General features: G+C 39.4%; 2 protein-coding genes across 3 annotated transcripts in view; both read right to left on the reverse strand.

Annotated features, from left to right (window-relative positions):
* Window positions 1–1,875: 1,875 nt before the first annotated feature.
* Window positions 1,876–13,336, reverse strand: rcbtb1 (regulator of chromosome condensation (RCC1) and BTB (POZ) domain containing protein 1; the record flags this gene model as incomplete). Its single annotated transcript, XM_083889101.1, has 12 exons — window positions 13,251–13,336; window positions 12,276–12,419; window positions 10,881–11,031; window positions 10,629–10,795; window positions 8,966–9,124; window positions 8,767–8,874; window positions 7,133–7,275; window positions 6,860–7,050; window positions 5,484–5,610; window positions 3,575–3,726; window positions 3,349–3,479; window positions 1,876–2,016 (listed from the first exon to the last, which is right to left on the reverse strand). Exons 2-12 carry the CDS (start codon window positions 12,399–12,401, stop codon window positions 1,876–1,878), a joined length of 1,596 nt encoding a protein of 531 aa, XP_083745227.1. The 5' UTR covers window positions 12,402–12,419; window positions 13,251–13,336.
* A 1,631-nt stretch (window positions 13,337–14,967) lies between these two features.
* The window catches only part of kpna3 (karyopherin alpha 3 (importin alpha 4)), a 30,310-nt gene continuing 17,888 nt past the window's right edge, over window positions 14,968–27,389 (reverse strand). For both annotated transcript variants that reach the window (XM_083889102.1, XM_083889103.1), the window contains exons 14-17: window positions 25,591–25,662; window positions 19,531–19,693; window positions 17,355–17,449; window positions 14,968–17,254 (exon numbers count right to left, since the gene is read on the reverse strand). In XM_083889102.1, the coding sequence (XP_083745228.1) occupies window positions 17,156–17,254; window positions 17,355–17,449; window positions 19,531–19,693; window positions 25,591–25,662 (429 nt within the window). In that variant the 3' untranslated portion in view covers window positions 14,968–17,155. The remainder of the gene's footprint in view (window positions 17,255–17,354; window positions 17,450–19,530; window positions 19,694–25,590; window positions 25,663–27,389) is intronic.

A 27,389-nucleotide genomic window follows, 5' to 3' on the forward strand; every position in this document is an offset into this window, starting at 1 on the left:
ATACTCTGGTTGTTGTTGTTGTTGTTGTTGTTGTTGTTGTTGTTGTTGTTATTGTTCTTCGTTGTTAGCTGTATGCACTTTCAAGGTGAAGTCAAGTAAATCTCGTTGTACAACTTGTATAATGACAATAAAGGCATTCTATTCTATTCTATTCTATATTGTTTATTTTCCACCAGAAAAAAAAGTCATAATTATGAGATAAAAAGTCATAATTATGAGATAAACAAGTCAAAATTATGAGATGAAATCATAATTATGAGATTATAAATCGAAATTATGAGCCAAAGAGTCAGAATTATGAGATACAATTTGAAAATATGAGATGAAAAAGTCGTAATTATGAGATAAAAAGTCAAAATTATGAGGAAAAAATTTAATTATTATAATTATTAATATTTATTTTTAATTTCGAGTTTTAAATTCGCCTTCACCCCACTCTGTGGAAGTATTGTTTTTAGTGGATCTGTCTGTCTCTGTCTGTTTTTGTTTGCTCCTCCACACTTGCACTTGCCAATATGACCAACAGAGGCCACCAGAGGCTTGTTGTGTGAATGGGGTGAAGTCTGCTATCTCTGATTGCCTTGCTTACGAAGCATTACTATCAGACTCAGAATGGTATAAGTGCATATACAGGAAAGGAATTGGACCAGGAAAGAATAGGTAACTAAGAATAGTGCTGAAGCATGTCATGTGCACATGCAGCCTGTTCTCACGAAGGATGCACGGTTTGGGTTGTACAAAAGAAACGTGCTTGGATCCATCTGAATTTATTTGTGCGTACAACAGTTTCTGGGTTTTGGCGTACACGTAAGTTTCAGTAGGAAATCCACGCAAGTCTTTGTACATGAGGCCCCAGGTCCTTTTTTCGTATAGTGTATTGTATATTGTGTATTGTATCTAGCCTGCACCTTCCTGCCACACCAGCAGGGAGCCAGCTCCCCGATGCCTACAGTAGACAAAGCGGTGTGAAAGCGCCGTCTGAAGGTAGGGTCTTTGTCTATTGGAGGAATGCGAAGGGGTAGCTGCTCAGGCATAAATTTCTCAGGCGGAGAAATTTCCACAACACATTCAAGAGGGATAATGGGCAGAAATTGAGTATACTGTGTGTTTGTACAAGTGTAACATTGCTTTAAAATTAAACATGTTTGTTTTTTTTTCCTAATATAAGAATAAGCTTTTTATACATGTTCTCGACAAGGGCCTCGCGTTATAGAGGCCACCGTTTTTGTGGTGCCATGTTTCTACAGCAGCCCAAACAGATGCATGTTTAAAATCAGCAGCTTACCATTGCCAACAAAGAAGAACAGCTCTGCCGACATAAACCTGATGTATCGACCAAAAAAAGAAGAAAGAAATGGCTGAGAGTGGAACATTGGAGAGAAGAAAAAAAAAACATAGTTATATGATGCACATGGGAAAGGGAGGAGCCTTTGGTGTAAATCTGAAAGGTGACCTTAGTTTCCATCTTTGAGTATACAACCTAGAAATGATAAAGTAGCACTACAGCTTTGGAAGCCACTGGGAAAAATAATGATACAAGCAAAAATATTGATATTGATAATAATAATAAAAATAAAAATAAATAATAATAACCCAAACAATGTCAGTATCTTCAAAACACTCTGTCCCGACATGTGCAAGTGCAAAGAGGCAAACAGTGACCAAAACTGTCCTGAGCAGTGATGCTGCGACCCGTCAGCTCTGGGTCAGTACTTTTCAGCAGACACGGTTCATGTAATGAATCGTTCAAGAACGGAATGAGATGAACAGCAGCCTCGACAGTAACGTGATTATCCGAGGTACGTGGAGCGCCGTGATGGTGGCTGAAAACATCCCACGTCTCAGAGCCTCTTCCCAATTACCTCAAACAGAAGTTCAGTTTTTGAAAGCTCCACAGCGGCCGGCTCGACATATAAAATCTTTGAGCAAGTCGCCGTCGACCTGCCAGAAAGCAGCAGTCTGGGTCACCTCAGTCAGGTGATTGACACAGAACTTAAAGCAGAACTCCTCCAGGTCCTGAATGACAGAGAAGAAAGCAAGCGTTATTTGTTTTGGTCAAAACTAAATTAAAGAATGAACGCCTAGGCTGTCGCTTTGGTCCTCTAATTGACAATGCACATAATGTTTACTCAACTTTTTATGTGGGGACCCAATTTATTGAGATAAATTATTGTGATGAGAGTAAGGCCCCGTCCCAATACCTCCCCTAACCCAAAATGCTGCGCGTTCACGTGTAGGTGGAGTGTGATTTTGCCCTTATAATCAACCATCAAAATGTAGCGAGTTCTGATGCAGGCTTAAAACGAAGTGGAGGATTAAATTACCCATGATGCTTTGCGAAATCAGCGAGCAGGCTGATATTTTCAACAAAAATGGCGGCCACATCTGCCAAGAACAATTCTGTTGACATACTTTCACAAATAAGCACGTTACAATGTCGAAATGTGTTGGAATGTGTTGGTTTGATACACATCCAAAGAACCGTTGAGCTTTGAACACTAATGTCAGAAAATAACTGACGATTTATGAAAGCAGCTAGCTAACTAGCTGGCTGGTGGCCGTTTGCCGGTGCTACGGGAGAGTATGCCCGTCATGTAGAGCTGCATGGCGGGCATACTCTAGCCCAGGGGTCTGCAACCTTTAGAATGAAAAGAGCCATTTTATCACTTCTCCACCCAAATACAATTAATCTGGAGCCACAAAAAACTTTGAATCTTAAAATTAAGTTAATATCATGTATAAAGTTTTACACATACACTATATTTAAAGAACTACAGTTAGTCCCATTTATATCATTTTAGAACTACAAAAAGAAAACTCTTCAATAGACTTTGAAATGAAATAAAATGATTTTATGTAGTTTATGACTCAGAAAACCTGCATGGCATACGTACCATATTTTCCGCACTATAAGGCGCACTTAAGGCCTTTCATTTTCTCAAAAAACTACAGTGCGCCTTATAATCCGGAGTGCCTTATATAAGGATTAATTGGTAAAGTTTGACTTTATCTGTTTTGTTGACATTCCCTATAGCACAGCTCCATCTAGTGGATGCATAACGCAACCCCAGTCAAACGTTTGACTGCAATATCCAATATCCAATATCAATATCAATATCAACTTATTATATAAATACTTAAATGACATTATATTAACGCTTATATTACTTAACACTAAACCGTAGAACTGCAATCTGGTCATTAAAGTTATTACAAATGGGATTTCTTTCTGTTTTTTTTCCTTTGGCGTCCCTCAGTCCAATGTTGGGTTCCTAAATTGGCCCTCAGGTATCAACATTTTGAGAACCCCAGCACTAGAGCTTTAAATGATTAATGGCGATGACTAACCTCGGCATCATAGCGCACAGCAGCCGACAGCAGGGAGAAAGCATTTTCAATGGTGATTCCTCTCTTGATTATGTGTTGACAAAGGCGTTTCAGGCGGTTTTCACAATACGATGTGGCCAGATCCAGCAGCCCTAGGAGAACGAACACACACACACACACACACACAGTTACACTGCCAGTACAAATAACTGAATTGTCTGAGATCACATGTGCTTTTTTTTCTAACCAATGGCATCCTCGGGTGGTAACTCCACGTCATCCGTGTAGAGGAACTCCAGGAAGGAGCGGTAGACTGGGTAAGAGAACTGGTCGATTTCAATGACCTCCTTCATGTCTTCATTCCAGTGAGACTGAAACATGGATCTGAAATGTTCACACCTGCAAAAGATGCATCAAAAATATAACACTGTTGAATATTGCCATGACTATATAATAAAATTGCAATGTTTAATTGACAATCAATTGCTAGAGTAATAACAAAGTATTTAAATCAATTAAAATAAGCTCAGATTTTTTAAGCTTCTTGAATAGGAATATTTTCAATTTTTTTTTCTTTTGAGAACATCAACATTTTGAATAGCAACGGTGATATGATTCGCGATATCATGGTCATTTTTTTTACATCATTATTCACATTTTCATTCAAAATGACATATTTAAAAGGATTACTGTGTGAAACCGTGTAGAATAAGATGATATTTTCACACACGTTTTGGCTGTAGCAAATATTGCGCCTCCTGCGATTTATAAATCAAAAGAGGCTGTATTGCAATTTTGATAAAATTTCCATTAATTGTTCAGCCATACTCTACTACCTGGTTTGTTGAAAGAAAAAAATGAAAATCTGAAAACATAAACGACGATGTCTCTCATTGCAATTTGTCTAACCACTTCTTCTCCCATCTCTGCACACCTACTAAAGCAGGGTATATGTAGGAATCCTGAAGTTAATTTCAATACCTTTTTAAGACGTTTTCTATGGAAGTAAATCTGTGCCATCTGAGTTTGAATTCGAATTTCTAACACTGAAAAGTTTTTGCATCGAAATTAGACTTTGAATTTTAAAAACCATCAAATTTCAAGCACTGTTTTTTTTTTTGCCATTTATTTTTTTTTCAACGTTGAAATAAATTCAGTGTAAAAAAATTCGATGTCTCAAAAAATTCAGTTGTAAAAAAATTCAATGTCTCAAAAAATTCAGTTGCAAAAAATTCAATGTCTCAAAAAATTCAGTCTCAAAAAATTCACTTGCAAAAATTCAGTCGCAAAAAATTCACTTGCAAAAACTATTAATATCCAGGTCACCAGAGAGAAGCAATCGATCCCTGATTCGATTGCTTCTCTCAGAATTTTTGCGACTGAATTTTTGCAAGTGAATATTTTTAGACTGAATTTTTTGAGACATCAAATTTTTTTTACACTGAATTTATTTCAACATTGAAAAGAAAAATCAATGGCAAAAAAAAAACAGTGCTTGAAATTTGATGGTTTTTAAAATTCAAAGTCTAATTTCGATGCAAAAAAATTCAGTGTTATAAATTCGAATTCAAACCCAGATGGCACAGATTTACTTCCATAGTTTTCAAGACCATCTCAAAATATTTTAAGACCTTATCGTCAGTTCAAGCTGTAATCAGCAACACATATTTAACTTTCACGCCAGGAGGAGCGCGTTCGCGGTCGCAAGACGCATGACGTCATGACGCCCCGAGCCGATCTTGCAGGGCGAGCACGTCTGTGCATTGTTGTTTTTAACAAACACGGGGAGGAAAATAAATACATTCATGTTTACTTTTTGCAGTCAAAGCCTATGGTCAAAATGTAATACCTCATGAAATCGTGATTAAGACTTAATACTTTTTAAGGGCCTTCATTTTCCCAAAATGTATTTATCAACTTGTAATACTTAAGACCCTGCGGACACCCTGTAAAAACAGAAGGAAAACGATTAACCAAGCGTTTTTTTTGTCCAAACAAAACTAGCACGAGGAACAATCTATATTCATGACAGTATTTGTAATATGTACATATCTATTTGCAACATGTATATTACTCATGTTGAAATTGCAATGACAGTAAAATGCGCAAGCAGCACACGTTAAGTGACTTGAAAATCTTGAGATAAAACTCCTGACCTCATTTTGAGCACCGTCTTGTGAACGTAGATATATTTGCCATCGATGCAGAACTTGACGTCAGCCGTATCTGGGTTGTCAAACTCTTTTTTCAGACACTGAGCCACAGTCAAGAAGTCATCATGCTCTGGAGCAGGAAAACACACCCACATACGTGTCACATATACACGTCCCCCGGTAGAAAGAATTGAACTGAAACTAAATATTTCAAAATAGGGCTGGATATCCAATGTCAATATATATATGATATTCATTCTGGTTTGCCATTCTCTGTTTCTCGATTTACAGACACACAGAACATATTTGTAAACCATAATATCTACAGTAATTGTAATGATTTAACCGTATTTAGATGTGAAATGTTACACAACAGTGCCACCTAGTGTATAAATGCATTAACATTGAAAGTGTGTAAAGCATTGGTTCTCAAAGTGCGGCCCGGGGGGCCAATGGCGGCCCGCAGAAACATTTCTGTCGGCCCCGCAGTGAATTACAGTTGATAGTTTTAATCCAGGAGCTACTAAGCTTGTTAAATGTTTATTGGACATTACTGGATACAGACCAATAAGTGTAAACAAAAATACTGGGTATTTACCTGGTTTCTATATGGTGAATTTTAGTGTATTATTGTGTTATAAGCTGGTAATAAGCAGGTAGCTACAGCCCCCAATTACTAGCTATTTACCCAGTAAATATATGGTAACAGAAATGTGTTACTTGGTATTAACCTGTAATTAGAAGGTAAGAACAATGGCCAAAATACTGGGTAATTACCCAGTAAATTATAAAGCGTTATTATATTAATGATTAAATTACATTATATTAACGCTTATATTAGCTAACGCTAAACTGTAGAACTGCAATCTGGTCATTAAAATGATTGGAAATGGGATTTATTTCAGTTTTTTTTCCTTTGGTGGCCCTCAGTCCAATGTTGGGCTCCTAAATTGGCCCTCAGGTATCAGAACTTTGAGAACCCCTGGTGTAAAGTGTACTTTTGTACCATCATCACAATGAAACAAGTTAGATATAGAACACATGGTTCTATAACACTTTTATCTGTAAGCCTATACAACCCCATGGCATAAACCCGATGATGCGTGGCAAGGCAGCGCTGCACTTGTGTCAGTACACAGATATCGTAGGGGCAGTGAGGCAGGTGTACAGTTGCCTTGGTGTGGTTATGTATCTTGTGCTTCCTCAAATTGGAGTCTTGAGTTCATGAATAAAGTGTTCCTGGTATACAAGCTAACTTCCTGCTTGGCTGCTACGCCGCCGATTTCGTCGCGACGCGGCGATGGCCGCATTTCGCCGTCGCGTGTAGCCTCAACTGACGAATCTTGTAAATCTCGACCGCATTGTGCTCCTGGTCTTACCCATGGAAAGAAGCCGCCACATGACGGAGGGGCTGGCGAAGCACGCAAAGACGTCGTCGGTGCAGGTGAAGTGCGTGAGGTGAGGCAGCACAACGGACTGGCCCCGACACTGGCCCCACATGTACACCTGACCGCTCTGGGTCTTAGCAGCCGACGTGTGCGTGGAGTGACAGGCAGCGATCTCGACAACTCTGTCGGAATCCAGAGAAAAGAAATCAATGTTGGTGCCACAAGGGGGGGTTATGGTGTGATGTCACATATTAGTGAATTTACCTCTCATTCTCAGTCATGATTTGAACTGGACTCAGCTGGTTGCTCTTGTTGCCAGTGCCCAGTTGTCCATACGTGTTGGAACCCCATGCATAGAGTAACCCCTCATCAGTCAGGGCCAGGGAGTGAGCATAGCCTGAGACAATCTATCAGGGAGAGAAGATAAACCCCCGATTACAAAAAATAAAAAAAAGGGTTGGATACGTCACATTTTGCTATTCTGTTGTTTTTTTTTTATTTTAGCAACAATACCAAGTGTAAAACTGTGCCCGATGCTTGCTTTTGGCCCATCTGTGGGTTCATGATTTGTGTACATTTACTTCTCCATCTTGTTTTACTTTATTATACTTTAACAGACTAGAACCCGACTTCCAGCTGCTAGCTGTATTACTCCAGGAATTAAGCACAATTTGTTTACTTTTTCTGTTTATTTGTTTGTGAATGTGCCTGGCTAGGTAAGGATATGTTTGGGGGTGGGGTTAGGGCGAGATAAGTTCTCTCACTTTGTGCTTTTGTCTTGTACTGTTATTTTCTCTGTTTATTATAATTTCTCTTGTCCTATGGGTCGATTGTACACTTTATAAGCTCCTGTCAACATTTTACAATTTTATATTTGTGTGAAAATTCAATAAAAATATTGTTGAGAAAAAAAAAATAAAAAAAATAAATGAAATTTAGAGCCAGCTTATTCAAATGGGCATGGACATGCAGCCTCAAGGCACCCTTTTAAGCCCTTTTTCCACCCATGGTCCTAGCTAACCTTGGCATGGTACAGGTTGGTTTTCCACTAAAAAAAAAAAAGTACCTACTCATCGTGGGTGGAGTCATCACTGCACGGCTGCATAAGGATATAGCACTTTTGTGTAGCCTGATAGGTTTGATAGAATTGATGGTTCTTTTGTATTCTGTGAAAAGTTACTTTGAGATGGTCGTGGGTCATATTTCACATTAACGTTAAATGAGTGAAACCCCAAAAGCTTTTGCTAATATTGTAAAAAATGTTCACTTTATGCACTTTGCACTCGTGTCAAATATGACAAATGCGTTTATTTTAAAAACAATTACAGCTAATACCTTGCACTTTTTAAGAGGTACAAAAACAAGGTCGAGTGACGAATACAAAAATGTAAAAGTGGATAGTTGGATTAGATTTTTAATTCGAGTCATTCATTAAATGGGAGAATTTCTTTTTGGCGATTTTTGGTTTTTACTTTTGGTAAAATAACCTTACTTCAGGTAGGTTGTTTTATACAAATTTTAAGGAAAATCACAGGGATATGTGGACAAAAACTAAATAGCAGACTTGGATTAACAGTACATCAACACAGTAAATGTGGACAAAACTTAAATTGAAAGTATCGTTACCATTTAGATGGAAAAGGGTGAATTAAGATATAAAAATCCACAAGGATTCTTTCAGTGTTTACATTTATATTTCAAAAATACATTCACAGTAGTATCAGCTGATATGATTCTACAATACAGGGTAGAACCACGACAGGGCTTAGTTTGCCTGAAGATACAGTTGCTTAAAAAGGCCTCAATTGTTTATTGTTCCTTGTCAAGACTGAGCTCTTATCTAAAATTAACATGTGTGTTATGTTGTAACATGTTTTTGCAAATGTTTGATTTCAAACCTGTTGCACGCATAAACCCTGCAAAGCCGCGAGTCGACAGGGAGTGAGCTGGTTCCCGTTATTTCCAAGTCCGAGTTGTCCATTCCCATTATAGCCCCAACCATACACCTGCAGAGACAAGAGAGAACTTAAGTGGACTTGTTTTTTGGTCAGATATTGCTGGACAATTTCTTCCAGAGAGCCACTGTGACTCAATCACCTCTCCGTTGTCGACGACTGCCAGTGATGTGGTCTGACCGCAGACGATGCTGACGGCCACCTTGTTCTGCAGGCAGCTGGTCACTCTGCGAGGGGTGGGCTGGTTCGCCGTGGAGCCTGAGCCCACCTGACCGCAGTTGTTGTAGCCCCATGCATACACCTGGCAGAAAAACAAGAGAGTCTCGGAAGCTACATTCCAATTTCCAGCTTCTTTTTTTTGGACAAAAGAGACAAGAAAATGGAACCAACCATGGAAATATGCTTGAGGTTACATGAATAAATCTGCTGAACCTTTGTTACGCACACAAAAGGAAAAAAATTCAAAAACAAGTGCATGTTTTGAGTGGTCCCTGCTGCGACAGTTATATTTGTACACAACAGACCAAAAAGGAGGTCTCATAAAACGAACTCCTCACCAGTTAGCCCACGTTGTGTGGCGTTCAACATGCCACCGTGATTAAAACGAACACTTCCATGTTCCTCACACCTAGGCTCTATGAAAGTCCGCAAAGCATCCAGGGCTCAGTGGCGCACACACAGCATTGCATGCAGATGTATTGGTGTGATGGGGTCTTCCACGTGCATGCAGCATCATGGCATCTGTTAGCATTTTTCACCTCAGTGACTTGGGGCCAGTGATATCCTGTGGCAAGCCTGACCATCCTCTGCATTCTGCCCCTCATCATCCTCACTTTCTGCATCCTGACTGTCTGTATCTCCATCATCCTCAGCTCCTATGTCTCTGTTCTTCTCTGGCAGCAGCCACTCATCATCACTGTCGTCACTACACTCATCACCGGAGCTGGACGGAATTTCCTGGACTTTTCTGCAGGCTGCCTTATTCTTTGCTGCGTTTGAAGTCTTCAAAATAAGATACAATTATTATTATTATTATAGTAACTCAAACTAAAGCTAATCTGCACAAAAATGTATATTTTAAATGAACAGCTTATAAATATAACAACTATACACCGACTTATACCCAAAACAGTCACAAGAAACAGTGAAGCAATTATATGACTTTTATTAAAAAATATACTGATGCATGATGTCCACTTCATTGGACACATGGTTAATCGTAATTTTCATAAATTTCATATACCAAACAGATAATATCCTTCCCTAGATGTTACTGTATATCATATTTTTCTTACCACTGAGGCTCTTCTAGTATAGAAAGATTGACATGAAATGCCAGCAGTGGTTGGCAGGTGTAGCCATCTTGGATTCAGAGGAAATTTAATTTTTTTTTTCTTTACAATTACATCGACTGACCACTGAATTGACTTCAAAGGACTGTGGCAACAGAGAGCACTCTAGAGGCTGATATGCAGTTCCGCCATAGAGACCAATGCATTAGAGAGAAAGTTGCTTTTTATTAGCTATCCACTGTAGTGACTGCTATGCATAGTCTTTTTATTCTATTCACCTGCAAAACAAATCGTTGATACAACTTTGGCAAATAAAGGCAGCCTGGTCATACAGTGCATGAGATGATGACCACATTTGTTGCAGCTGGAAGCACATTGACTTCTTCTGAAGTTGTACTTAAGGTCCTGTAATGGTCTCTAAAGTCGAGTCGTGTATGTTTTTAAGCAGGCCTACATTTTGCTGTTTGAATACCAGTGCAGTAAAACTTTTTTTTTGCTACCCTGGACACTTACCTCTCCCGATACGGTCAGAGCCATTGAGTGATGAGACCCACAGGCCACCTCTGTGACCTTCTTATTGAGCAGGTTGGCAGACACTGGAAATGGAGCCACTCCTTGATTGGTTGTTCCGTTTCCCAGTTGGCTGTAGCCATTATGTCCCCAAGCAAACAGCTCTCCGTCTGAAACATAAAACAGATTGGTCATTCTACAGCACTTTGTAGACCAACTGTGACAGAGAAGTAAAGAGAAGTTTGGTGCAGCTACCCTCTGTGGCCAGCAGGATGTGGGGTCCACTGCCGTAGCTCAGGCTGACCACTTTCTTCCCACTCAGGGAGTCCAGTTTCTTGGATACAATGGTGCTCTGGCTCTCTCCTGTACCCAGGCAGTTACTGCAGTTCAGCCCAAACACATACACCTGAGTGAGTGGCAAGTCGAGGGAGAGAGAAAAAAAACAGAACACATGTAATGTGGATCAGTGATAAGTAGGACTAAGCAGAGGCTGCCTGAGTCAGCTGAGGAGTAACAGGTCACATAACATCAACGTTGTCTATTCAGTCAAGGCACTGTATATAGACAACATCATGCAGAGCAGAGAAACCCAACAATTCAAACAATGAGCAAACACTAGGCAACAGTGGAGAAAAAAAACTCCCTTTTAACAGGAAGACATCACTGACAGAACCAACTTAAAGATGTACAGCCATTTATTTATTTTTGTTATAATTCAGACTAGTGTAAGAAGTTCTTCCATTTTGCCTGTATCTATTTAGACCAGGGGTTCTCAAAGTTTTGATACCCGAGGGCCAATTTAGGAACCCAACATTGGACTGAGGGCCGCCAAAGGGAAAAAAACAGAAAGAAATCCCCTTTGTAATCATTTTAATGACCAGATTGCAGTTCTACGGTTTAGCGTTAAGTAATATAAGCGTTAATATAAAGTAATTTAAGCATTAATGTAATAACACTTTATAATTTACTGGGTAATTACCCAGTATTTTGGCCATTGTTCTTACCTTCTAATTACAGGTTAATACCAAGTAACACATTTCTGTTACCATATATTTACTGGGTAAATAGCTAGTAATTGGGGGCTGTAGCTACCTGCTTATTACCAGCTTATTACCCTATAATACACTAAAATTCACCATATAGAAACCAGGTAAATACCCAGTATTTTTGTTTACACTTATTGGTCTGTATCCAGCAATGTCCAATAAACATTTAACAAGCTAAGTAGCTCCTGGATTAAAACTATCAACTGTAATTCACTGCGGGGCCGCCAGAAATGTTTCTACGGGCCAGCATTGGCCCCCGGGCCGCACTTTGAGAACCAATGATTTAGACATTGTAGACTGGTTTGAAAACAAATGTTTAGGTTTTTGTATTCATGGATAGTTTAAGAGATGAATAAGGGTGTTTATTTTTGGTCTAAATGCAACAATCGTTTAATAAAATCCAGACATTTTTTCCTGGAAGTTTTCCGAACAGTTTTTCAATATGTTTTTTAAAAAACCAAGTTTTAAACAGAACCGTGAGTTAAAAAACGGAAGTTGAGCTGAATCGTGTGTGCCTGGTAACTGAAGAAAAACACACAATAATTCTTGCACTAGTTCACCTCTCAATACAGAACAATACCTCTGTTTTCCTTTGACCTCTCACCTCGTCATCTTTGGTTATGTAAATAGCCTCATTAGCAGATGTTCCAAACACTAATGCCTTCTGTATCATGGAGAGCTCTTGAGGCCCGATCACGCTGAAAAGTGGCCATTTGGTTACATCCACCATGATGCGCTTGGTGTCAGTCTGTGGAGAGAAACCAAATTAAATCCTCACTTTTTAACTTGAATTAAAAATTCACTTGCAAAAACGTCAGTTAATATCCGGGTCGTCAGAGAGAAGCAATCCCGTCTTTTTGCGACTGAATTTTTTAAGCCTGAATTTTTTGAGACATCGAATTTTTTGCAACTGAATTTTTTGAGACATTGATTTTTTTTTACACTTAATTTATTTCAACGTTGAAAAAAAAAATGGCAAAAAAAAAAAACAGTGCTTGAAATTTGATGTTTTTTAAAATTCAAAGTCTAATTTCAATGCAAAAAAATTCAGTGTTCGAAATTCGAATTCAAACTCAGATGGCACAGATTTACTTCCATAAGAAGTGTCCAACGCGCTTCACATGCTTATGTCAAAACACATTTATATATGGAATATAACATTTGACATGGGACAATTAACTAAATACATAAAAAAATAAAAAAAATAAAAATAATACAACTATTTCACGTAATTGGAAACAAAATATTGAGGACTGTGGTGTCAGGGTTACGAACATTGTTAATAGTTACTAAATAACACACACCTGTGCAATAATTAGTGACTTTAATCACCGAACACAGAAGACTTAGAGCGACTCGCTGCTTTTTTGGGGGCTTTTGTTACAAAAAAACATTATTCAGCAAACTGTCAACAAAGCTGACTCAGCACAGCGAAGTGAACTGATTTGATACGAGACTGGTTTGTTTGATACGTCTCTTTAATCTGAGCTAACACGATTTAACCAGGCTAGGTTAGCATTAGCAAACTAGCTCCAAACTATTGTATATTACAAAAAAACACACAAGAATGTTGTCCCACCTGTTATCTAGTCCGTTGAATTGTCAGGTAGCGTCCGGCGTTTGGTGTCGTTAACGGCTTCGGTAAACGGGTCGGTTACGGGATTTATTTGGGTTGCTCCGCTCGAGACAACATACAAAGCTCCTCTATCGTTTATGTGCGGAAATGGGGAGAAAAATAAAGTCACGTGTTCAAAGGCCCAAAACAATCGATCGCAGAGTCCAGACCGGAGAGAAAGGTCTACATTCTTCTTCTATTGGCTTTTATTGGCTGTTGGCAACGCGCTTTTAGGTGCATTTACTGCCACCTAGTGGACTGGAGTGTGGAACATGAGATGGTCAGTACTAGATTAACTTAAAAAAAAAAAAAAACGGTCATTCACTATAGTCTATATCAGGGGTTCTCAAAGTGTTGATACCTGAGGGCCAATTTAGGAACCCAACATTGGACTGAGGGCCGCCAAAGGAAAAAAGAAGAAAAAACATAGAGAAATCCCATTTGTAATAATTGTAATGATATAATATAATATATATATATAATATAATTTACTGGGTAATTACCCAGTATTTTGGCCATTGTTCTTACCTTCTAATTACAGGTTAATACCAAGTAACACATTTCTGTTACCATATATTTACTGGGTAAATAGCTAGTAATTGGGGGCTGTAGCTACCTGCTTATTACCAGCTTATAACCCAATAATACACTAAAATTCACCATATAGAAACCAGGTAAATACCCAGTATTTTTGTTTACACTTATTGGTCTGTATCCAGTAATGTCCAATAAACATTTAACAAGCTTAGTAGCTCCTGGATTAAAACTATCAACTGTAATTCATTGCGGGGTCGCCAGAAATGTTTCTGCGGGCCGCCATTGGCCCCCGGGCCGCACTTTGAGAACCAATGGTATAGAGGAAGACCAACGAGAATGGATGTAGTGAAAGAGGAAATTAAGTTAGTTTGTGTGAGGGAGGAGGATACAGAGAACAGGGTTGGATGAAGGAGGTTTATTCGCAGTGGCGAACCATGAAGGGAACAGCCGAAAGGTCTATCTATCTATCTATCTATCTATCTATCTATCTATCTATCTATCTATCTATCTATCTATCTATCTATCTATCTATTCTGGAGACAGTGACCAAGTCTACATTGCCAACTAGGCAGGTCATTACAATTCAACCTACTGATAGCAAACTCTGTAGATAAAGATTATTAATACTGATTTTCTATGACCGATGCTGTTGGTCATCCGTTTGTTGCACAAGTGTCCAATAGGTCGCTTCCCAGGCCATTCACAGGACATTACATTAGAATTTTCACATAGACCAACAAGGTGGGACCTTCCGATTTGTTAAAATTTAAGTATTGCCCGAAGGTACCTACCAATGAATGTCTTTGTACATGCTCCCAGGCTGTAATCGGGTTTCAACTGATTACCATACAGCAAACCTAGGGCCCGTTTAGCTGTAGATCTGGGTTGAGCCATGTTAATGTTTCACTTAAAGGCTTGACTTCACACAACGCTGTTCTTTTTTTGATCACACAGCTTATCCAAAAGGCCCCAGCATTCACTATCTATAACACACACGCAGCAAATTCAGTCCACACTGGGTCTTACAATGAGTTTTTTCGGTGGTAACTGTGACCTTATTTTCAGTCGATACAAGTGTATCCGTTTGACAAACAGTCTGACAGAATCACAACACTTTTGCAAGCTCGGAGGATCCAGTGGCTGAACATCAAGTTTATTTTGGTTAGGATCAGAAACACAGATCATGTCCTGAGGGTGAGATGATGAGGCAATGATATCAAAATCCCCTGACTGAAATATGGCAATGATTGCTCGCTGTGTATGGGGAGAAGAGGTTTGTTGAGGGATAAAAAAAAATGTGCATTCAATGTTCCATGGGTTAGACTGCATCTCCCACATCCCTAGTTGCTAGTTGCAAGAATACCTTCTATTCAATAAAACCTATTTTTTAGTTGAAATGAAAAACAAAAGGCACAATGATTTTCAACTCATTCTTTTTCTTTAATATGCACAAGAGTTGAAAGCGTCAATGAGCCACCTTAAAGAGAAGAATTCAATCTAAAATTTATAAAAAGATATAAACAATCAGAGGCCAAAACGCTGTCTGTTGCTTTTCTCCCACTATTATTATTTTTTTTATTATTATTTAAAACAACTTTTTTCATTAGCAAGTAAAAATCTTGCAACAAACATAAGCTTGTATCCAATTCAGATACAAGGCAACAAAATTGTAAATCTTTAAAGTGGCTCGGTCTATTCTGCTAGTTCAAGACTGTACACCCTCTCTATGGTTTTGTTCAGTAATAAACAGCTAGTCCCACAAAAAAACAAGCCTGGGCTGCTCATAACAACCCCACACAGTATTTAAATCCCCAGTTTGATGCCACTCCCAGCCCTGCTCTGACGCCCTCTCAGTAGTTAGCAGCCATCCAGAGGATCAGCAAGTCTTCGACACCTCAAACCCGAGCCTATACACCAACTGGGACATGGGACGGTACATTTTTTTTTTTAAACAGCCCATCACCGCTAAAAGAAAAAAAACAAAAAACCAGCCTGATCCAATTCATCAGCGTGTCATCACAATACATATTGCAAATCAAACATGAAAACAATAAAACAAAGAAATATTGCTCCGACAAAAAACCCTCCCCAGCCATCTTTGACAGTAAGGTTATCGTCCATCCAATGACTGTCAGCTGCAGCAGCTTTGTACAGGTTTTATGTAAATATATTCATTTGATGGCAAGGAGAGATGCACACGTCGCATTTTTGTACAATTATTCAAATTGAATGACGATGTGACCTCTTCATCAAAAGTAGTTACGTGCTGTAAATGTCAGGACCTGTACTCCTTATACAAGTTTTAGTCTTCATCGAGTAAAAGGTCCCTTCCTGCAGGCAGACATTAATATGCCTCTCGGATGTGTGTGCATAAGACTAAAGAGAAGGAAAATGCAAAAAAAAAAACAGACCTGTGGAAGCTCCACAGACTCAACTAGAAGAAGCTGAAACTTGAAAATATCTGATTGAAGAGAGAATAAAAAAAACAAAAAACAATTTAGATAAGCAATTCTGGTTGATTTTTAGTTTCAACTTGTATTTTCTTTGTAACCCTCATGGTTTCACAGTCCCGGGCACACAGTTCAAACGATCACAGGGCTGTGACAACGATCATGCTGCAGACATGGATGTCCTGCGAGGGGATAAACACTACAGCTGACATCGTTTCCCTTCGTTCCTCTCAAGTCTCCGTGTCCCCCCCCACCCCCCCCGGCCATCAAGTATCAGCGCGACGAAGTGGTGTGTCGATGTGTGTACAAGAATATTAGTGCGTGCACGTGAATCAAGGGGAGGGAGAGCACAAAATAAACCACAAACAAACAGCAGTATTTCTTCCCCATAAGTGATATAATGGCTTCAAACAGAAGTATGCACACATATTCTCGGGTGTTCGTAAGTGTGTACGTAAATATGTGGGTATCTGTGCATGTCAGTATAAATGTCCTTGTGTTTTTGTCTTTGTGAGGACTTGACATTTGGCAATTAAATCTTGCCCTGAAGATTTTTTTTCCCCCTCTGGTTTTATTTTTGTGTGATATTTTGATTTCGAAGCACTGGCCGAGATTGCCGACAATCTTTCTGATGCAGGTTGGTGCCAGGTGGTGACGGTGCCCAGTGAGTGAACAGGACTCCAGATTGGTTTGCGGTGTTCTGTGAAGGATGACCTTTTAGAAAGAAATAAACCCCGCAGTGCAGAGGTGGGTAAATCCTTCAGTGGCAAGTAGAAATGATTCTAAGTAAATCCTTCGGTACCAGGTTGGAGGAGAGATGGATGAATGTCTGGGGTGATTGCAGAGTACCCGCGCAGCTGGTTGAACCAAACATCCTGGCTTTTAGAAATTGAACTCCTTTGTTTGCATGTTGGAAGCTGGATCGAAATTGAAGGTTCCTCCTTGAGTGGTATCGGGGATCAAACTGGGATCTTCGTCAATCTAAAAATAAAAATAAAAATACATTGGATAAGCAATTGGGAAGTTATTGACTGGAAAACTGAAAAATTATTAAAATTAAAACAACTGTTGACAAACTTACATCATCTCCTGAAAAGTACTGATCAATAATCTCAAAGGCTAGTTTGTAGATATCTTCATTCTCATGCTGCTGCAGATTTTCTATCTTCTCCAAACCTGAAAAAAAACAAACAAAAAAAAAAACAAGGAAGTTTTTGCCAGATACTCAACATGCTGCTGTAAAATGTTATAGCAATCATATGGACTATAGTTATGCAGTAGTCTAAGGCAAAGTGGAGACCCATATGTTGGCCCATAAACTTCATTCACCCTTCCCTCGACCTCTATTAAAGCGGACCTAGAGCGGAAGTTCCAATTAACGCTGTTTTTAGTGTGTATCTGCGTCATTACCTGGTTTACGAAGCCCTGAAGTTTCAAAACAAACAGTTCAGCCACTGCTGAGAACGCTGTGTTTTATTGTAATCTCGGGCTCAGCGAGATCTCGGAAAAAAACCAGGTCCGGTTACTTAACCAGCGTTTCTCCTGAACAGCAGATCCTCCTGCTCCGGGCACTAGCTCGGGCACATCCGGGTTGCGTACATTGAACCGCAGAAGAAGAATAACGTCCGTTGTGGAGGTGTTTCACGAGCAACAGTGTCTTCTGACTCTGGGTCTGACTCCGGTTTAAAGTCATAAAAGGGACTGCGGCGAAGGTCGTGACAAAGCTATTTTTAAACATTGTTTAAACAATGTTTTGATAATGAGGAGCAGTGCATCCACCCTTCCAGAGGGGGGCTTGCGTTTCTGAGAGCGGGTGTGCTGATTATGTCACTTCCGGGTACTGGCCAATCACAAGACGGTTGGGAAGGCTCTACGCTGGCTGGCCAATCACAACACACTCTGTCTTCTGGGTGTGAGAGTTCAGTCTGAAATATCGCAGCTGAGGAACAGCATTAGCGAAGAGAGATTTCTATCGGCTCGTTTGAAGCAACTAGGAGGTTTTTGACCATAAAAACAAGTTAATGTATGTAAGTAGACCTCCATAACTAACATTTATGTGCAACAGGACCACTCTATGTGACCTTTAACCTCTTCTTCACGGTTGCGTCAGACGCAGCGACAAAAGCGTCGTAAAACCATGGCTAACTTTAACAAACACAGACATGCTGCATACCCACAGAAAGGTCAGAAACTCAGCTAAAAGCTCATATAAACCATTCTTATGTTCACGAAACACAGTTAAAACACCGATGGATCTAACCAGCAGGAGTGAAAAAAAAACATTACATCGCACACATTAAAAAGCGGCACCGGAGGGTCAGCGTGATTATGTTAACAAAGAAAACACATATCGACTGGACAGCAGAGAACCGACTGATTCCAGCGGTACCATTTATCATCATCATTTATCACTCTACGACCAAGATTCACGGATCCAGCCCCAAAATAAGAGCAAAACAACTGACTTTCAAGAAATAAAAGCGGGATGTTGTCTTACCTTTGCTGTTTATCAAAACAGTTATTTCCACCAGAACAAAACCACTTTTAATGAAGAACTACACTTTCCAGCATGCTTTGGGAACAAATCCTGGTCTGATTGGTCATTACAGAGCGTCATTAGATTGTTCCGATTAGAGAAGGGCGAATGTCCGCACAAATGTGTCATATGCATTTATGTCCTTTTGACTCGCTAATGAAGTCATTCAAACGCATTTGGAGACCGGTGTCTGATTCTACCGGTTTAGAGGTTTACAACGAGCCGTCAATCACCCTAATTGACCAAGGTAAGCCAGAGCTATGGCGCTGCATAACTGAAGATGCTGCCGAGTCACCAGAGTTGTTATTACGCACCGCACAGGGAGCATCGATTTACAGCGAGTTATACTTTTTTTCAAAACAAGTTCTTTTTAAACCAATAATGACATATAAATAAAATTAAATGGGTTTTTAATAATTTGGTACCTAAGAAATCTCAAATGGCACAGATGGTGCCAAACTGTGCCAAAAGAGAGAACGCCCAGACATCTCTTTACTAAAACCTGTTATTTCACTCTGCTTCATTTCATCAGACTTTGCACAGCTCATGTCCACATGTTGTTACATGACCTCCATGTGTTTTTAAGCTCCCACTGACTTGAAAATAATTCACTGCACAGGAGGCAAAAAAACATGTTTTGTGATGACAATCATCTTGGCTTTTGACCAAAAAGTAATTAGTAAAACAGATGAAAGAAAACCACAACCGGCACGGAACACACCTCCACACTCCTCAATAATCTCAGCAATAGTGCTGGCTTCGTCCCCTGCCATGATCAGGACATTCTTCAGGCCGTCCAGGACTACCTGCACCACCTGCGAGTCCTTCACTGATAACAGGTTACAGAACGGAGGGATCACATTCTGCTCCACCAGGAACTCCACCTACACAAACCCACACATACACACCACATCCATACTTTATTACAACACAGGTACATGGTTACAAATGTGCTCATTCACGCACAGATATACAGTGGAATGCAAAAGTCTGGGCATTTTCATGATTTTTTTTTATAAATCATTGATTGTTTGAATAAGAAATTTCAGTTAAATATGTCATACAGGAGACAAACAGCGATATTTGAGAAGTGAAATAAAGTTAATATGATTTACAGAAAGTGTGCAGGAATTATTTGAACAAAATTAGGCATGTGCAAGTTTAGGCACCACAAAAGAAACATTTTGTTCATCCTCCTTTTGCAGAAATAACAGCCTCTAAACGCTTCCTATAGCTTCCAAATAGAGTCTGGATTCTGGCGGAAGGTATTTTGGACCATTCTTCTTTATAAAACATCTCCAGTTCAGTCAGGTTTGATGGTTTCCGAGCATGGACAGTCCTCTTTAAATCACACCACAAACGTTCAATAATATTCAGGTCTGAGGACTGAGATGGTCATTCCAGAACGTTGTATTTGTTCCTCTGCATGAATGCCTTAGTAGATTTTGAGCAGTGTTTAGGGTCGTAAGATTCAGCCCCAGCACAACTTCAACTTTGTCACTGATTCCTAGACATTGCTCTCCAGAATCTGCTGATATTGAGTGGAATCCATGCGACCCCAACTTTAACAAGATTCCCAGTCCCTGCACTGGCCACACAGCCCCACAGCATGATGGAACCACCACAAAATTTTACTGTAGGTAGCAAGTGTTTTTCTTGGAATGCTGTTTTCTTTTTCTGCCATGCATAAGGCCCCTTGTTTTGCCCAAATGTGCTTTAGCATATCTCAAGCAACTCAAGCATTTGTGGCAGGTGCAGAGAAAAGGCTTTTTCTGCATTACTCTTCCATACAGCATTTCCTTGTGTAAAGTGTGCAGAAAGATGATGTTGTAGGTCTTTGGAGCTGATTTGTGGGCTGACTCTGACTGTTATCACCTTCCTTCACCTCTGCTTGTCTGATATTTATCTTGGTCTGCCACTTCAGGCCTCAACTAGAACTGTGCCTGTGGTCTTCCAATTCCTCACAATGTTCCACACATTTTAAATTAGGGCTGGACGATTAATTGTATTTTAATTGCGATTTTGGCTTCTCACGATCATAAAAACATTATAATTGAAGAAAAACGATTAATGCGCAAGCACAGCGCGGCGTGTATGTAAATTCCTATGGTAGAAAAACACCTTGAATGCACCTGTGTAAAATGTAGCTGCAGCAAGCGTGTGGATCATAATAATATAATAATAGTATGAGGAGCGAGCGATTGAAAACATGGCAGAAAGAATGGTAGGACAATATCAGCTGACTGGAAACATTTTGGCTTCAATTTGACAGACGTCAAGCAAAAGGAAGTTGTTTGCAAAGTTTCTCGCGCTGTCGTGTTTGCTCCTCAAGGCAACACGACCAACTTATTCAAATTCAATCACGTAAAGTTCAGCCATAAAGTGGTCTATGACCAGGTGATAAAGCTCATCAGTCAGCGACACTGCAACACAGTCCTCTATTAAAGCGGACCTAGACCGGAAGTTCCTATTAACGCTGTTTTGTTGGTGTGTATCTGCGTCATTACCTTGTTTATGAAGCACTGAAGTTTCGAAACAAACAGTTCAGCCATTGCTGAGAACGCTGTGTTTTATTGTAATCTCGGGGCTCAACGAGATCTCTGAAAATCCCGTAATAGTTACGTAAGCAGCAGTTCTCCTGAACAGCCGATCGTCCTGCTCCGGGCACTAGTCCGGGCACATCCGGTTGCGTACATTGAACCGCAGAAGAAGAATAACGTCTGTTGTGGAGGTGTTTCACTAGCAACAGTGTCTTCCGACTCTGGGTCTGATTCCGGGTCAAAGTCATAAAAGGGACTGCGGCGGGGAGTCGTGAAGAAGCTATTTGCTATTTTTAAACATTGTTAAAACAATGTTTTGATAATGAGGAGCAGTGCATCCACCGTTCCAGAGGGGGGAGCTACGCTTCTGAGAGCTGGTGTGCCGAATAGTACTGGCCAATCACAAGACTATGTCTTCTGGGGGTCAGAGTTCACTCTGAAACATCGCGGCTGACGGCGTCAGAAAAGAGGATTTCAATCGGCTCGTTTACAGCAACTAGGAGGTTTTTGACCATAAAAACAAGATAATATATGTAAGTAGACCTCCATAACTAACATTTATGTGCAACAGGACCACTCTGTGTGACCTTTAAGGGGATATTTCACCGTTGAGAAGATGAATGTCTATTACAACTAGGTAATCTATGTAGTTGAAATGTGAAGTAATATTTGAAGCAAGTGCCTTCTTGGCTGAGAAAGTCAGAAAAATGTATTTATCGCTCATGTACACGAATGACAACAACTCCCAGAATGCTCTGCTCAGTTCCCATTATTTGCCGGTCAGAGAGTAGTGCTGAAGCTTGAAAGCTAAGCTAAGCTTAGCTTGTTTGGAGTGTTGTGGAAGACACCAAAGACAAACCTGGAAACTAGGAGGGCTCACGGTCTACTTTTCCAGCAGGAAGATTGTATTCCTTGTCCAAATTCTGAAGTGTTTATCAACCATTTTCTACAAACACTCTAATGGAGGAACACTAAAGGCTAGAAAATAAACCACAACATATATTAGTTTAAATGTTTAATATTAACAATCATAAAAAGAAAAAAATCAAACTTGTTATAGCTCATCGTGAACACCAACAGTCTTCATATACACCATACTGCTTTTCAGGATCTGCGTATCTTCCTCTGATATCCTGAACAACACAGGCAGGTAAAACAAGACAATTGTCTTTCCCCCAGTCTCTCTGGATCCACTCCATGAAGTGACGGTAAGCTGTTAGGTAACATTACTGTCTGCAAAATAACGAGCACAACGTTGACGAATCAAAGTATCTGTTCTTAAAGTAGCACGGATGTAAATGAACTGTAGAGATGCTAAAGTTAGCTCTGCTGGCGTTACATATAAACATGGACAAATGTGATGGTAAAAATAAATATAAAACAAAGTACTCACTTTATAATCAGGCGACCGTTTATCCCGTTTTCTTCATCCACCGGATGGCTCTGGCTCCGGAGCCCCGCTGCGATCGGCGCCTGGAGCTGCCAGGGAGCTCCTCTTGTCCGGCCGCAGTGGGTGGCGAAAAGCAAGTATTTTCCCTCCGCAGCCATATCAGTTTGAAAACTACATTGTCTTCTCAGTTTACGAGGCCAAATTGAAGGAGACAGAGCCGGTCATAACTGTTAGCAAAGACGGCCGACACCGTGTTTACATTCTGGGAATGAAGTCTCGTCTATTCTGGGAAGTCTCGTCCCCCTATGGGTGTCTAAAAAGTGCAGAACCGGTGTTGTAGTTTCAGACACTGAAATGAAGCTTGCCCTTGCCAGTAGGGCAAGCTTGGAAAAGGGAGATCAGTGAAGTATCCCTTTAAGGACACTCTTTACAATGCTGTCCCATATCAGACCACATCCCGCAGACATCAAGAGATAGCGGAGGCTGTGATGTTAGTTAAAAAATTATGGTAGCGAAGGACATGTAAGCATCAGAACCGTAAGCAACCCAGAATTCAAGACACTTGTTAAGACTTTGGACAAGCGCTATGTGTTGCCGTCGCGTAAACATTTCAGCAGGGTTGCCTGTATGATAAATGTTGTGCTAAAGTTGCAAAAGACGGGCTGAGGGAGTATAGCGCTGTTTATTTTTTTGGAAAAGAAGAGTATTTTGTTTTGATTTTGCCTGCGTTATAGTGTTTTTAGCATGTTGTACATTTTTGCAAGTTGTGAAACAGTGCAAATAGATTGAAACTGAAGGAGTTATTATTAGGGTTCGAGCACAACTGTGCAAAAACCCTCTTGAAACTGTAGGGATTATTATTAGGGTTCGAGCACGGATTTTTGTGACAAAAAAGCAAACTGTTATAACTTTGCGAATCTTGGTCCAACTTGAACCAAACTTCCTTAGATTGATGATAGTCCGACACTGAAGACGTCTATATGTAAATATTCAATTTATAAAACAGCGCCCCCTGGTGACAGCAGACAGAACTACATTTGGTATTTGAACGAACTTGTCGTAGAGCTTTTGTGCTATCACCTTCAAACTTGGTGAGGTCAATGTGGACCAGTTGAGGATCAAAAGTTATCGAAGGTTTTTTAAAATGTCGCATGGCATACGAGCTAGGAGGGCGCCAAAGTTGGCAAACATTCTGATTTGTAAAAACAGACAACGAAACGCTTATAACTTTGCAATGGAGGATCCAATGTCCTTCACTGGATTGATGCCCTGGAGAAGTCTATATGACAATATTCAATGTCTAAACAATGTCTGGTGACGGCAGACCAGGCCATTTACTGTGCAACAAAAAACAAACTGTTATAACATTGCAAATCCTGTTCCAATCTGAACCAAACTTCCTTAGATTGATGATAGTCAGACACTGAAGACGTCTATATGTAAATATTGAATTTAGAAAACGAACTTGTCGTAGAGCTTTTGTGCCATCACCTTCAAACTTGGTGAGGTCAATGTGGACCAGTTGAGGATCAAAAGTAATTGAAGGTTTTTAAAATGTTGCATGGCTTACGAGATAGACAAAACAGCGCCCCCTGGTTGCTGGATATAACATTACATTTCACACTTCTTTATGCTGCTATGACAGGGATTGTTGTATCCTCCTAATACGCGATATGTGAGACCACAAAACCGCTCTGACCATGTCTGCAAAAGCTAAACTCCCAACAGGAAGTGGAACAGCCGAAACAGGAAGTAGAATGTAACTTTAATGTACATTGACCGATCTCCACGCAACACGATATGTGAGTCAAAGGAACTTCCCTGAACATGTTAATGGACACGCCTTTGACCCAACAGGAAGTCAGCCATTTTAAACAGGAAGTGCCCTCTAACTTTACCGTACATTGACTGATCTGCCCAGAATTTGATATGCGAGAAAACGGACCCACCCCAAACATGTCTGCAAAATGTGTCCTCCCAACAGGAAGTGGAACGCATTACTCTCCCACCACAGCCCGACATGCACAGGGACAGCGCTGACAATAACGAATACCGCGGACAGAGAATGAACAGGAGACGAGCTCAAGACGCATGTGTCGAGGTTGCCCTAAGACGAAAGGCGCGCTTCAAGCTTGAACCCGTTAATACCGCTTGTGGTACTAGTGTTTTATTGCTATCATTATTTTAACTTACTATTATAATTATTTATTTATTTTACTTGTTTACGTGTTACAAATTTACTTCTGTCTGTTCTTTTAAGTTATATTTAAAGCTGAGTTTTGGTGGTTCAATAATCAACTTTTGAAATCAATGAATAATCGTGTTTATTAATCGTGATTTCAATATTAATCAAAATTGTTATTTTTGCCATAATTGTCCAGCCCGAGCTTAAATCTCCGTGATTTCTGTATCCTTCCCCTAAACCATGATCTTGAACAATCAGTGTTTTCAGGTCATTTGAGAGTTACTGAGTTCTGAGGTTACCAAATCAATTTTGAGTTCCAATAATAAGTGCTAAAGGTATTGAGATCAATAAAATGACAAGGGTGCCTAAATGTATGCACATGCCTAATTTTGTTAAAATAATTCTTGCACACTTTCTATAACTCATATAAACTTTATTTCACTTCTCAAATATCACTGTGTTTGTCTCCTATATGATATATTTAACTGACATTTCTTATCAAAACAACCAATGATTTGATTTATAAAGGAAAATCATGAAAATTTACAGTTGTGCCCAAACCTTTGCATACCACTGTATATAAAAAAATAAAATAATAAAATACAAAAATTGTATGTGACAGCAAGCACCAGATTTCTACACCACTGGCTGTAAAGCTCCACTCACCTGGTCTTTCCTCCCACTGATGGTAAGGTTGCTGATCGCCCATGCTGCCTCCTTCTGAGTGCCAAAGTCACCCTGCAGAGTGACAGGCTGTTACTATGATGTGCACACAGCAGATATTTTCTACATAAGCAAAAGGCACACAGTAACTGGGTTACATGTACATTCAGCATCCACTTCATTCATCAGAAGTTGTGTTTCATCTCACAGTACAAAACAGAATGTGCTGATGCAGCTGAATATACATAAATCGGTCAATGACAAATAAAGCTTAAAAGCTCATTAAAGATGTAATGCATATTTTTGAGTCCAGAACAATCTGTTTGAACATGTCTCACATATTGAATAACTATTGTAACCGTTTTGACTAATTTTGTAACTTGTGAAAAAAAATTTCAGTTAATTTAAAATTAATTATTTGGCAAATATCCCTTAAGGTTTCTACATTAGATAAACATTATTATTTTTATCATTAAAAATATCAAAACTAATAAACACACTAATAAGCACTAGAAGTATCATGGATAACCTTAGAGCTTTGAATTAGAGTTTAGATTCTCTGCCCGGGCCCTTGATCAAGCATTTGTGTTTTTTCTCTCTCGTCGTGTTCGTGTGGTATGTTATAGCAAGTCGTATTGTGTGAACTCTGAATACATCATTTAAAAACCAGGAAGCGTATTGTCATTAGCAACATATGTGTTCATGGAGGCAGATCTCAGAGGCTCGGTTATTGTTGTAAATTAGACTGTGGCAGCAGTTACAACAAGCTCCCGCTGTGGGGAGGGCGTGGACGTACGTGTACATTTAGGGCTCACGTATTAGAAATTGTCGGGTGTAAATAGGGCTCGTAATTACAATTAATGTGTCTGGGCTTGATTTTTTTGGGCCCGATCTAAGCTCTACTTTGAATAGCATTATATAGTGACATTCCTTGCAGTTGTGCCACCTGATTAACGGTTGCACCACCTGATAATTGCAACTAAACTCAAATTAAACAGCTTCTGTTTGGATGCAATCATTATTTTCTACCCTTGTCATGCAGTTCAAACAGACCACTTTTATAAGAGTTATAAGTTTTATGATAACATAAATGTTTTCTAGTTTTACATTGGTTGTACCACCTGACATTGAAAGTGTACCAACCTTCATATTGTTGAAAATAGTTATCTTTATCAGTATTTGACAGATCTACAAACCTTTTAGCTTAATCTCAAGGGTCTGGGGGTCCTCTGGCTGATGCAACATTTAGTTTACAGCTATTGCGTCTTGACTTCAAAATAAAGTCTAATGTCTATGGTTGCACCACCCTGATACTTAGGAAATATAAAGTGCTGGACTAAAGTTTTGCAGTTATTTTAGCAGCTTTAAAACTACTGATATTAGGGAAAAACATTATTCAAAAGACTTCAAACATAAAACAATGCCAGTATTTTATTTTGAATTTATCATTATCAAAATAACATTTTAAATAGTTTTCTTAGTCTGCACACTTGCTCGGACAGATGCACCACCAGGGGTTTGAGAAGCCAAAACATAAACTAATAAAATGATTAGAATTTACTGAAAAATGAATGAAAATGAATAGGTTTTATGGAACAAAGTGATAGATTAAAGAAGTCTATGGTTGCACCACCCTGATACTTAGGAAATATAAAGTGCTGGACTAAAGTTTTGCAGTTATTTTAGCAGCTTTAAAACTACTGATATTAGGGAAAAACATTATTCAAAAGACTTCAAACATAAAACAATGCCAGTATTTTATTTTGAATTTATCATTATCAAAATAACATTTTAAATAGTTT

The sequence above is a fragment of the Microchirus variegatus genome, assembly GCF_963457635.1.
Source record: "Microchirus variegatus genome assembly, chromosome: 5".
In the NCBI taxonomy this organism is placed as follows: domain Eukaryota; kingdom Metazoa; phylum Chordata; class Actinopteri; order Pleuronectiformes; family Soleidae; genus Microchirus; species Microchirus variegatus.